This window comes from Trichomonas vaginalis, chromosome VI (genome assembly GCF_026262505.1).
Source record: "Trichomonas vaginalis G3 chromosome VI, whole genome shotgun sequence".
NCBI classification, from domain to species: Eukaryota; Parabasalia; order Trichomonadida; family Trichomonadidae; genus Trichomonas; species Trichomonas vaginalis.
This window is the reverse complement of record NC_067208.1, coordinates 17,913,834-17,928,328: the sequence shown is the minus strand read 5'-3', so window position 1 is coordinate 17,928,328 and position 14,495 is coordinate 17,913,834. Positions and strand designations below refer to the sequence as shown.

The 14,495-nt window shown below is 33.0% G+C and overlaps 1 pseudogene across 1 annotated transcript, besides 1 other annotated feature; it reads left to right on the top strand.

Annotated features, from left to right (window-relative positions):
• Positions 1–883: 883 nt before the first annotated feature.
• Positions 884–2,402: a mobile genetic element.
• A 620-nt stretch (positions 2,403–3,022) lies between these two features.
• Positions 3,023–3,725, top strand: TVAGG3_0885250 (annotated as a pseudogene). The gene has a single exon. A coding segment is annotated over exon 1 (703 nt).
• Positions 3,726–14,495: the final 10,770 nt, after the last annotated feature.

Here is a 14,495-nt window from a genome sequence, read left to right as displayed (position 1 = left end):
CATGGCAAAGTTTATGACTTTCATTATTTCCAGAACTTAATGAAAACTACTAGGGACAGAGACCATGGCAAAGTTCATGACTTTCATTATTTCCAGAACTTAATGAAACTACTAGGGACAGAGACCATGGCAAAGTTCATGATTTAATTTATTCTCTCACTAACAACAAACACAAACTCCAACACTAACGACAAAAATAAATGTCCTCACTTCTTAACAAAGTAATATGTGCTTCTTACACCACCATAGCTCAAACGTTTCTTTTCAAACATCGATTGAAACTTATTTTGAGCCATTGGCTTTAGTCTCTTTTTCTTCAAATACGCCAAGAAATCTTCTTCACATCTTTTCACTTCATAGCCTTCTTTAAACTCCTCCTTGTTAAGTTCTATGAAATCCTTTATCTCATTCTTTGTTGCAATGGCTTCTTCACGAACGACATCATGAACTATTTCATCATTGCATTCATGTATGACCTCCTCACTGTTCTCATGAACTATTTCATCATTGCATTCATGTATGACCTCCTCACTGTTCTCATGAACTATTTCATCATTGCATTCATGTATGACCTCCTCACTGTTCTCATGAACTATTTCAACACTGTTCTCATGTATGACCTCCTCACTGTTTCTCGAACTATTTCATCATTGTTCTCATGTATGACCTCCTCACTGTTCTCATGAACTATTTCATCACTGTTCTCATGAACGACCTCCTTACTGTCTTTCATAAGCGTTTCAAAGTCTCCTTTACTCATTACTTCAATCTCATGCTGTTCACAGTAGTACTTAAACTCACTGTATATGTCTTTGTTGTATGTTATATTGCTTCCCATGTACTCCATGAATTTTTCAAGCACTTCCTCATAATTCACTGTTTCTTTCTTTCCACGACCTTCTAATATCATACTTGCTTCGTAAATATAACTTCTTACAGAACCGTCTCGCTTTCTACTTCTCTTCACAAATTCTCTCATCTTGCCACCAAATACATTTGAACTACATGCAAAGAATTCATTCTCCTTCGCAAATTCTTTATATCTTCTGTAGCACTCTGTACAATTCCATCCGGATACAAACTTTTCATAGAACTCCTCGTAAAACATTTGGTAAGGTGTTTTGTTCATTTCGATGAGTTCTTGTTTAGCCCTGGTGAATGGTATCTTCCTTACATCAAATTCACTTAAATCTTTCCTCATGAAGTACGTCAGTAAGTTTGAATAAAACTCTTCATTAAAGCTTTCAATGAGATTTGAGAAATATTCGTAATTTCCTTTGTATCTGCTGCTTACGTCAATGACAACAAATCTTCTGTCGTCTTTGTCAATCTTTACTGAGTTGAAGTTGTTAGATATCATGATGATATTACAAACATTCTCTATCTTTCTTACTGGCTGACACTTCTGATTTAAGTCCAACTGAGTCTCTGTTACTATTGACTTTAGTGCGTCGTGGTTCATGACCTTAGACGTATCGCATGAGCTTAGTTCATTGCATACGATGAGCTTCATGTTCTCAATAGCAGCATTGAATCTACCAACCACATTCTCTATTGCCGTTATATTATTGTTGGCGTACTTACTAATGAGCTCGCATAGAACATTACTAAGTACATTCTTACCAGTTCCTTGCTTTCCTATTAACAAAAGTACTGTTCCAGTCTTTCCACAAGGATTTTGAACGATGTAGGCGAACCAGTTCAAAACATACTCATAAAGCTCTTCATCCTCATTACATATGACATCGTGAACATGTTTCAAATATCCTTCAATAACGTTCTCATCTACTTCATTCAGTACCTCATACTCATATCCTCTGAAATAGCTGTAAATGTCATCTCTTTCGTCAAAGAATCTCATGCCTGACTTCATAAGATAGTTCTTGTTCTGACCCGCTTCATAAATCATCAGTGCGTTCACATCCTTCTCCTCAATACGTCCTACATAAACACTCTTCATGAGCTTATTGAATTCCTTGCTATCTACTGACACAAGTGTTGTTGTGTCTCGTATTCCATCATAATCTTTCACTAGATATGTCATACGTGCTCCGTCAATAACAAACACATCTTCTTAAGTCATTTATAACACTAGCTATGTCAATACCGTCCTCACTCATGTACTTATTTTTCCTCAAGTCCTTTAGTGTGAAAGTGTCTCTAAGTTCTATTTCAAACAATTCATTTACACATCCTTTGCAATACTTCTCTATAAAATATTTCTGTCGTTCTTTACTAAGTTTCTTAACAGCTCTGAAGAACCATGTGTTTTGACTCAAACATCCTTCACAACTTCTCTCATTCATTCCTAGTTCTTTCATGTCATTATCTTCAACCTCTATGGTCTCATTGACTAAGGTCAAAGGGTTCTTAGTCATTGCTGGTCTTATCTGAAACAATGTTTGTGCAACAGGTTTAACTAGTTCAGCAACGTCCTTCCTTAATATGAATAGCTGTTTCCACTCATCTTTGCTAACAGTTCTTTCATAACCACTGACAGTAATGATTTCATTTGCTGACCTTAGACACTTATGTTCTATCATTTGTATTGCTTTTGTGTAAGGCTTTCGTGAGCATAGGTTGTATATGTCATTCCTGCAATGTTCATTCATGCCAATAGTACTAAATCCTTTCTTTGCTGTTGAGTGCATAATATCCATTAGTTCCTGTGTTCGTATTGCTGTCTCATAAAATACAACAAGACCTTTGTCATCTATGACGTACTTACCGAAAACATTGCTTATATTCTTTAACCATGAAATAACATCCTCATTCATGCTGTCAAACATGAAGTAAGGTCTTACATACTCTTCACTTATAAGATACTCCACAAAGTACTTGTTAAGCTCTATGTCCTCGTGAGCGATTTCATTAGGTTTGATATTAGTTCCTTTTGTCATTGCTGTCATGTACTTCACTCTCATAGTTCCTTTCAATAGCGTAAAAACTTCATTGTTTCATAACTGCTCTAAATTCTGTTCAAAATTCGTACAACATAACTTTTTAACATTAGTGAAAGAACATGAGCGAAACAACAACATCTAACATTACAGAAGAAGTCAATGACAATGCCGATGAAAACATTACAGAAGGAGCTAGTGAAAATATTGACGAGTTCAGTGAGGAAGAAGATATTGAGGACGTCAATGAGAACGTTAGTGGGGAACAAACTCAATGGGAAACATTGAGAAATCATGAAGATTATGAGATTTGTACGACATATCCTTTTACTATTCGTCGAAAGAAAAACAAACATATTAAGAGTGAATGCTTAAATAATCATGGTTATATTGAGCTTAGTTTAAACAACAAAACATTTAAAGCATAGAATTATTGCAGAACAGTGGATTGAAAATACAAACAATTTGAAAGAAATAGACCATATAAATCATGATAGAACGGACAACAGAATCTCAAACCTTCGTTGGTGTTCTAAATCTGAAAACAATAGAAATAAAAGCAAGTATGGCGATATAGTTTATGAGTTCGTTGATGAAATATCTGACGAAGCTGTTGAAATAACAGATTATGGTAAGCATTCGTTTGAGTTCTACTACTATGTTGAGAATGAGGACGCATTCTATTATTATACAGGTCTTAACTATCGAAAACTTCATATAAACTTTACAAAAACAGGTGCTGCTTATGTTTGTATGATAGATACAGAAAACAAGAGAGTAATCTTATGCATAAACAAATTCAAACGCTTGTACGGCTTCATGTAGGACAAACATTATTTTTCAACACTAACGCCAACACGTAGGACAAACATTCATGACTAACATTACTGTATAACATAAATGTTTGTCATGATTAATCGTAAATGTTTTGTCATGATTTCATCGTACATGTTTTGTCATGATTTCATCGTACATGTTTGTCAAGACTTCTTCATCGTAATGAGCGTAAATGATCCAAAAATATATTTTAGGTGAAGAGGTGATCTCACCTCTTTTCTCACCTCTTTTCTCACCTCATGAATTTTCATGACTTCTTCATCGTAAATGTTTTGTCAAGACTTCTTCATCGTAATGAGCGTAAATGATCCAAAAATATATTTTAGGTGAAGAGGTGAGATCTCACCTCTTTTCTCACCTCTTTTCTCACCTCATGAATTTTCATGACTTCTTCATCGTACATGTTTTGTCAAGACTTCTTCATCGTAATGAGCGTAAATGTTTTGTCAAGACTTCTTCGTATATGTTTTGTCATGATTTAATCGTATATGTTTTGTCATGACTTCTTCGTAATGAACGTATATGTTTTGTCAAGACTTCTTCGTATATGTTTTGTCATGATTTAATCGTATATGTTTTGTCATGATTTAATCGTATATGTTTTGTCAAGACTTCTTCATCGTAATGAGCGTAAATGTTTTGTCATGATTTCATCGTAAATGTTTTGTCAAGACTTCTTCGTATATGTTTTGTCATGATTTAATCGTACATGTTTTGTCAAGACTTCTTCATCGTAATGAGCGTATATTTTTGTGAAGAATATAGCAACCGCCTGAATTCAGACGGTTGCTTTTTATACAAAATTCACACAGGAAAATTCTTGAGTTTTGGTTGAAAGAATACGGTCAAGCCAAAAGTGGCTCGACCTCAAAACAAACATTTTATGAGCTTACTAAGGCATTTATGAATGAATTCAAAGGTATTTGCATACATCCTGACCTCGTTCATTTTGTTGCTGAATGGTGCTCTGTAAAGTATGCATTTTATGTCAAAGATATTATGGACTCCATAGATAAGAAAGTTCATGAGAAGTTAGATGAAGAAGAACTCGAAGATACAGTAGAGAATGCAAAACATTTTTGACGAAGTGAAGATCTTCACTTCGTCAAAATGTGATGCAAAAACAAGCATTTTATGAGCTTACTAAGGCATTTATGAATGAATTCAAAGGTATTTGCATACATCCTGACCTCGTTCATTTTGTTGTTGAATTCAGCAAAAATAATGTTTAGGGTAGATGGTTTTTAGGTGTCACTACGTCACCATGTCACCAGGTTAATTAACTTCTCTTAAAATTACTGACAACATGACATTTAGACAACAGTCCAGGAAATAAACTTCTTCGTAAATGTTTTGTCAAGACTTCTTCGTAAATGTTTTGTCATGATTTCATCGTATATGTTTTGTCAAGGTTTCTTCGTATATGTTTTGTCATGATTTAATCGTATATGTTTTTGTCATGATTTAATCGTATATGTTTTGTCAAACATGAACGTAAATGTTTGTCAAACATGAACGTAAATGTTTTGTCATGATTTAATCGTAATGAGTGTAAATGATTTCATATAATTGCTTACCTCGGAAAACCGAGAGAAGAGATTCCATATGAAAATCGCAAGAATTTGGCTCCTGGTTTGAAATATTATTATGTTCATAGACTTCATCGTATATGTTTTGTCATGATTTCATCGTACATGTTTTGTCATGATTTCATCGTATATGCTTTGTCATGATGATTTCATCGAAACTAAACGTATATGTTTTGTCATGATTTCATCGTACATGTTTTGTCATGATTTCATCGTATATGTTTTGTCAAGATTTCATCGTAATGAGTGTAAATGATTTGTCATGATTTCTTCATCGTAATGAGCGTATATGTTTTGTCAAACATGAGCGTATATGTTTTGTCAAACATGAGCGTAAATGTTTTGTCATGATTTCATCGTACATGTTTTGTCATGATTTCTTCGTATATGTTTTGTCAAGACTTCTTCATCGTAATGAGCGTAAATGACCCAAAAATATTGTTTAGGGTAGATGGTTTTTAGGTTATTCAATAATGAATTATTTTTGAAGAACTGAAGGTGTCACTACGTCACCATGTGTCACTCGGTTAATTAACTTCTCTGAAAAAATGAGACAACATGACATTTTGACAACAACACAGGAGGAAGGCAGTTATGAATTATTTTTGAAGAACTGAAGGTGTCACTACGTCACCATGTGTCACCAGGTAATTTAACTTCTCTGAAAAAATGAGACAACATGACATTTAGACAACAACACAGGAGGAAGGCAGTTATGACTTCATCGTATATGTTTTGTCAAGACTTCTTCATCGTAATGAGTGTAAATGTTTTGTCAAGACTTCTTCATCGGAATGAGCGTAAATGATCCAAAAATAATGTTTATGTTAGAATGTTAGATCTAACACCTTTTCTAACATGTTTTCTAACATGGAGGATTTCATTAGATATACACATTCTTCCCTAAACATTATTTTAGTTAAAGTCCATCAAATATTTTTAGGATACTTTCAACAAATAATGTTTATATCAGATGAAACAGTAAAGTATTATATCTATTAAATCGTCTATGATGTAAATTGTGTATAGAATGAAATGGAGGAAGAATGTTTATATCAGATGAAACAGTAAAGTATTATATCTATTAAATCGTCTATGATGTAAATTGTGTATAGAATGAAATGAAGGAAGAATGTTTATATCAGATGAAACAGTAAAGTATTATATCTATTAAATCGTCTATGATGTAAATTGTGTATAGAATGAAATGAAGGAAGAATGTTTATATCAGATGAAACAGTAAAGTATTATATCTATTAAATCGTCTATGATGTAAATTGTGTATAGAATGAAATGAAGGAAGAATGTGTATATCTAATGAAATCCTCCATGTTAGAAAACATGTTAGAAAAGGTGTTAGATCTAACATTCTAACATAAACATTATTTTTGGATCATTTACGCTCATTCCGCTGAAGAAGTCTTGACAAAACATTTACACTCATTACGATGAAGAAGTCTTGACAAAACATATACGATGAAGTCATAACTGCCTTCCTCCTGTGTTGTTGTCTAAATGTCATGTTGTCTCATTTTTTCAGAGAAGTTAAATTACCTGGTGACACATGGTGACGTAGTGACACCTTCAGTTCTTCAAAAATAATTCATAACTGCCTTCCTCCTGTGTTGTTGTCAAAATGTCATGTTGTCTCATTTTTTCAGAGAAGTTAATTAACCGAGTGACACATGGTGACGTAGTGACACCTTCAGTTCTTCAAAAATAATTCATTATTGAATAACCTAAAAACCATCTACCCTAAACATTATTTTTGGGTCATTTACGCTCATTACGATGAAGAAGTCTTGACAAAACATTTATGTTCATGTTTGACAAAACATTTACGCTCATTACGATGAAGAAATCATGACAAAACATATACGAAGAAATCATGACAAAACATGTACGATGAAATCATGACAAAACATTTACGCTCATGTTTGACAAAACATATACGCTCATGTTTGACAAAACATATACGCTCATTACGATGAAGAAATCATGACAAATCATTTACACTCATTACGATGAAATCTTGACAAAACATATACGATGAAATCATGACAAAACATGTACGATGAAATCATGACAAAACATATACGTTTAGTTTCGATGAAATCATCATGACAAAGCATATACGATGAAATCATGACAAAACATGTACGATGAAATCATGACAAAACATTTACGTTCATGTTTGACAAAACATATACGATTAAATCATGACAAAAACATATACGATTAAATCATGACAAAACATATACGAAGAAACCTTGACAAAACATATACGATGAAATCATGACAAAACATTTACGATTAAATCATGACAAAACATTTACGAAGAAGTTTATTTCCTGGACTGTTGTCTAAATGTCATGTTGTCAGTAATTTTAAGAGAAGTTAATTAACCTGGTGACATGGTGACGTAGTGACACCTAAAAACCATCTACCCTAAACATTATTTTTGCTGAATTCAACAACAAAATGAACGAGTCAGGATGTATGCAAATACCTTTGAATTCATTCATAAATGCCTTAGTAAGCTCATAAAATGCTTGTTTTTGCATCACATTTTGACGAAGTGAAGATCTTCACTTCGTCAAAAATGTTTTGCATTCTCTACTGTATCTTCGAGTTCTTCTTCATCTAACTTCTCATGAACTTTCTTATCTATGGAGTCCATAATATCTTTGACATAAAATGCATACTTTACAGAGCACCATTCAGCAACAAAATGAACGAGGTCAGGATGTATGCAAATACCTTTGAATTCATTCATAAATGCCTTAGTAAGCTCATAAAATGTTTGTTTTGAGGTCGAGCCACTTTTGGCTTGACCGTATTCTTTCAACCAAAACTCAAGAATTTTCCTGTGTGAATTTTGTATAAAAAGCAACCGTCTGAATTCAGGCGGTTGCTATATTCTTCACAAAACATATACGCTCATTACGATGAAGAAGTCTTGACAAAACATGTACGATTAAATCATGACAAAACATATACGAAGAAGTCTTGACAAAACATTTACGATGAAATCATGACAAAACATTTACGCTCATTACGATGAAGAAGTCTTGACAAAACATATACGATTAAATCATGACAAAACATATACGATTAAATCATGACAAAACATATACGAAGAAGTCTTGACAAAACATATACGTAAACATTTATTTCCTGTGTTGTTGTCAAAATGTCATGTTGTCTCATTTTTTCAGAGAAGTTAATTAACCGAGTGACACATGGTGACATAGTGACACCTTCAGTTCTTCGAAAATAATTCATAAATGCCTTCCCCTGCTGTGTTGTCAAACATGAACGTAAACATTATTTTTGGTTCATTTACACTCATTACGATGAAATCTTGACAAAACATGTACGATGAAATCATGACAAAACATATACGTTTAGTTTCGATGAAATCATCATGACAAAGCATATACGATGAAATCATGACAAAACATGTACGATGAAATCATGACAAAACATATACGCTCATGTTTGACAAAACATATACGATGAAGTCTATGAACATAATAATATTTCAAACCAGGAGCCAAATTCTTGCGATTTTCATATGGAATCTCTTCTCTCGGTTTTCCGAGGTAAGCAATTATATGAAATCATTTACACTCATTACGATTAAATCATGACAAAACATTTACGTTCATGTTTGACAAAACATTTACGTTCATGTTTGACAAAACATATACGATTAAATCATGACAAAAACATATACGATTAAATCATGACAAAACATATACGAAGAAACCTTGACAAAACATATACGATGAAATCATGACAAAACATTTACGAAGAAGTCTTGACAAAACATTTACGAAGAAGTTTATTTCCTGGACTGTTGTCTAAATGTCATGTTGTCAGTAATTTAAGAGAAGTTAATTAACCTGGTGACATGGTGACGTAGTGACACCTAAAAACCATCTACCCTAAACATTATTTTTGCTGAATTCAACAACAAAATGAACGAGGTCAGGATGTATGCAAATACCTTTGAATTCATTCATAAATGCCTTAGTAAGCTCATAAAATGCTTGTTTTTGCATCACATTTTGACGAAGTGAAGATCTTCACTTCGTCAAAAATGTTTTGCATTCTCTACTGTATCTTCGAGTTCTTCTTCATCTAACTTCTCATGAACTTTCTTATCTATGGAGTCCATAATATCTTTGACATAAAATGCATACTTTACAGAGCACCATTCAGCAACAAAATGAACGAGGTCAGGATGTATGCAAATACCTTTGAATTCATTCATAAATGCCTTAGTAAGCTCATAAAATGTTTGTTTTGAGGTCGAGCCACTTTTGGCTTGACCGTATTCTTTCAACCAAAACTCAAGAATTTTCCTGTGTGAATTTTGTATAAAAAGCAACCGTCTGAATTCAGGCGGTTGCTATATTCTTCACAAAACATATACGCTCATTACGATGAAGAAGTCTTGACAAAACATGTACGATTAAATCATGACAAAACATATACGAAGAAGTCTTGACAAAACATTTACGATGAAATCATGACAAAACATTTACGCTCATTACGATGAAGAAGTCTTGACAAAACATATACGATTAAATCATGACAAAACATATACGATTAAATCATGACAAAACATATACGAAGAAGTCTTGACAAAACATATACGTAAACATTTATTTCCTGTGTTGTTGTCAAAATGTCATGTTGTCTCATTTTTCAGAGAAGTTAATTAACCGAGTGACACATGTGACATAGTGACACCTTCAGTTCTTCGAAAATAATTCATAAATGCCTTCCCCTGCTGTGTTGTCAAACATGAACGTAAACATTATTTTTGGTTCATTTACACTCATTACGATGAAATCTTGACAAAACATGTACGATGAAATCATGACAAAACATATACGTTTAGTTTCGATGAAATCATCATGACAAAGCATATACGATGAAATCATGACAAAAACATGTACGATGAAATCATGACAAAACATATACGCTCATGTTTGACAAAACATATACGATGAAGTCTATGAACATAATAATATTTCAAACCAGGAGCCAAATTCTTGCGATTTTCATATGGAATCTCTTCTCTCGGTTTTCCGAGGTAAGCAATTATATGAAATCATTTACACTCATTACGATTAAATCATGACAAAACATTTACGTTCATGTTTGACAAAACATTTACGTTCATGTTTGACAAAACATATACGATTAAATCATGACAAAAAACATATACGATTAAATCATGACAAAACATATACGAAGAAACCTTGACAAAACATATACGATGAAATCATGACAAAACATTTACGAAGAAGTCTTGACAAAACATTTACGAAGAAGTTTATTTCCTGGACTGTTGTCTAAATGTCATGTTGTCAGTAATTTTAAGAGAAGTTAATTAACCTGGTGACATGGTGACGTAGTGACACCTAAAAACCATCTACCCTAAACATTATTTTGCTGAATTCAACAACAAAATGAACGAGGTCAGGATGTATGCAAATACCTTTGAATTCATTCATAAATGCCTTAGTAAGCTCATAAAATGCTTGTTTTTGCATCACATTTTGACGAAGTGAAGATCTTCACTTCGTCAAAAATGTTTTGCATTCTCTACTGTATCTTCGAGTTCTTCTTCATCTAACTTCTCATGAACTTTCTTATCTATGGAGTCCATAATATCTTTGACATAAAATGCATACTTTACAGAGCACCATTCAGCAACAAAATGAACGAGGTCAGGATGTATGCAAATACCTTTGAATTCATTCATAAATGCCTTAGTAAGCTCATAAAATTTTGTTTTGAGGTCGAGCCACTTTTGGCTTGACCGTATTCTTTCAACCAAAACTCAAGAATTTTCCTGTGTGAATTTTGTATAAAAAGCAACCGTCTGAATTCAGGGCGGTTGCTATATCTTCACAAACATATACGCTCATTACGATGAAGAAGTCTTGACAAAACATGTACGATTAAATCATGACAAAACATATACGAAGAAGTCTTGACAAAACATTTACGATGAAATCATGACAAAACATTTACGCTCATTACGATGAAGAAGTCTTGACAAAACATATACGATTAAATCATGACAAAACATATACGATTAAATCATGACAAAACATATACGAAGAAGTCTTGACAAAACATATACGTAAACATTTATTTCCTGTGTTGTTGTCAAAATGTCATGTTGTCTCATTTTTTCAGAGAAGTTAATTAACCGAGTGACACATGGTGACATAGTGACACCTTCAGTTCTTCGAAAATAATTCATAAATGCCTTCCCCTGCTGTGTTGTCAAACATGAACGTAAACATTATTTTTGGTTCATTTACACTCATTACGATGAAATCTGACAAAACATGTACGATGAAATCATGACAAAACATATACTTTTAGTTTCGATGAAATCATCATGACAAAGCATATACGATGAAATCATGACAAAACATGTACGATGAAATCATGACAAAACATATACGCTCATGTTTGACAAAACATATACGATGAAGTCTATGAACATAATAATATTTCAAACCAGGAGCCAAATTCTTGCGATTTTCATATGGAATCTCTTCTCTCGTTTTCCGAGGTAAGCAATTATATGAAATCATTTACACTCATTACGATTAAATCATGACAAAACATTTACGTTCATGTTTGACAAAACATTTACGTTCATGTTTGACAAAACATATACGATTAAATCATGACAAAAACATATACGATTAAATCATGACAAAACATATACGAAGAAACCTTGACAAAACATATACGATGAAATCATGACAAAACATTTACGAAGAAGTCTTGACAAAACATTTACGAAGAAGTTTATTTCCTGGACTGTTGTCTAAATGTCATGTTGTCAGTAATTTTAAGAGAAGTTAATTAACCTGGTGACATGGTGACGTAGTGACACCTAAAACCATCTACCCTAAACATTATTTTTGCTGAATTCAACAACAAAAATGAACGAGGTCAGGATGTATGCAAATACCTTTGAATTCATTCATAAATGCCTTAGTAAGCTCATAAAATGCTTGTTTTTGCATCACATTTTGACGAAGTGAAGATCTTCACTTCGTCAAAAATGTTTTGCATTCTCTACTGTATCTTCGAGTTCTCTTCATCTAACTTCTCATGAACTCTTATCTATGGAGTCCATAATATCTTTGACATAAAATGCATACTTTACAGAGCACCATTCAGCAACAAAATGAACGAGGTCAGGATGTATGCAAATACCTTTGAATTCATTCATAAATGCCTTAGTAAGCTCATAAAATGTTTGTTTTGAGGTCGAGCCACTTTTGGCTTGACCGTATTCTTTCAACCAAAACTCAAGAATTTTCCTGTGTGAATTTTGTATAAAAGCAACCGTCTGAATTCAGGCGGTTGCTATATTCTTCACAAAACATATACGCTCATTACGATGAAGAAGTCTTGACAAAACATGTACGATTAAATCATGACAAAACATATACGAAGAAGTCTTGACAAAACATTTACGATGAAATCATGACAAAAACATTTACGCTCATTACGATGAAGAAGTCTTGACAAAACATATACGATTAATCATGACAAAACATATACGATTAAATCATGACAAAACATATACGAAGAAGTCTTGACAAAACATATACGTAAACATTTATTTCCTGTGTTGTTGTCAAAATGTCATGTTGTCTCATTTTTTCAGAGAAGTTAATTAACCGAGTGACACATGGTGACATAGTGACACCTTCAGTTCTTCGAAAATAATTCATAAATGCCTTCCCCTGCTGTGTTGTCAAACATGAACGTAAACATTATTTTTGGTTCATTTACACTCATTACGATGAAATCTTGACAAAACATGTACGATGAAATCATGACAAAACATATACGTTTAGTTTCGATGAAATCATCATGACAAAGCATATACGATGAAATCATGACAAAACATGTACGATGAAATCATGACAAAACATATACGCTCATGTTTGACAAAACATATACGATGAAGTCTATGAACATAATAATATTTCAAACCAGGAGCCAAATTCTTGCGATTTTCATATGGAATCTCTTCTCTCGGTTTTCCGAGGTAAGCAATTATATGAAATCATTTACACTCATTACGATTAAATCATGACAAAACATTTACGTTCATGTTTGACAAAACATTTACGTTCATGTTTGACAAAACATATACGATTAAATCATGACAAAAACATATACGATTAAATCATGACAAAACATATACGAAGAAACCTTGACAAAACATATACGATGAAATCATGACAAAACATTTACGATTAAATCATGACAAAACATTTACGAAGAAGTTTATTTCCTGGACTGTTGTCTAAATGTCATGTTGTCAGTAATTTTAAGAGAAGTTAATTAACCTGGTGACATGGTGACGTAGTGACACCTAAAAACCATCTACCCTAAACATTATTTTTGCTGAATTCAACAACAAAATGAACGAGGTCAGGATGTATGCAAATACCTTTGAATTCATTCATAAATGCCTTAGTAAGCTCATAAAATGCTTGTTTTTGCATCACATTTTGACGAAGTGAAGATCTTCACTTCGTCAAAAATGTTTTGCATTCTCTACTGTATCTTCGAGTTCTTCTTCATCTAACTTCTCATGAACTTTCTTATCTATGGAGTCCATAATATCTTTGACATAAAATGCATACTTTACAGAGCACCATTCAGCAACAAAATGAACGAGGTCAGGATGTATGCAAATACCTTTGAATTCATTCATAAATGCCTTAGTAAGCTCATAAAATGTTTGTTTTGAGGTCGAGCCGCTTTTGGCTTGACCGTATTCTTTCAACCAAAACTCAAGAATTTTCCTGTGTGAATTTTGTATAAAAAGCAACCGTCTGAATTCAGGCGGTTGCTATATTCTTCACAAAACATATACGCTCATTACGATGAAGAAGTCTTGACAAAACATGTACGATTAAATCATGACAAAACATATACGATTAAATCATGACAAAACATATACGAAGAAGTCTTGACAAAACATATACGTAAACATTTATTTCCTGTGTTGTTGTCAAAATGTCATGTTGTCTCATTTTTTCAGAGAAGTTAATTAACCGAGTGACACATGGTGACATAGTGACACCTTCAGTTCTTCGAA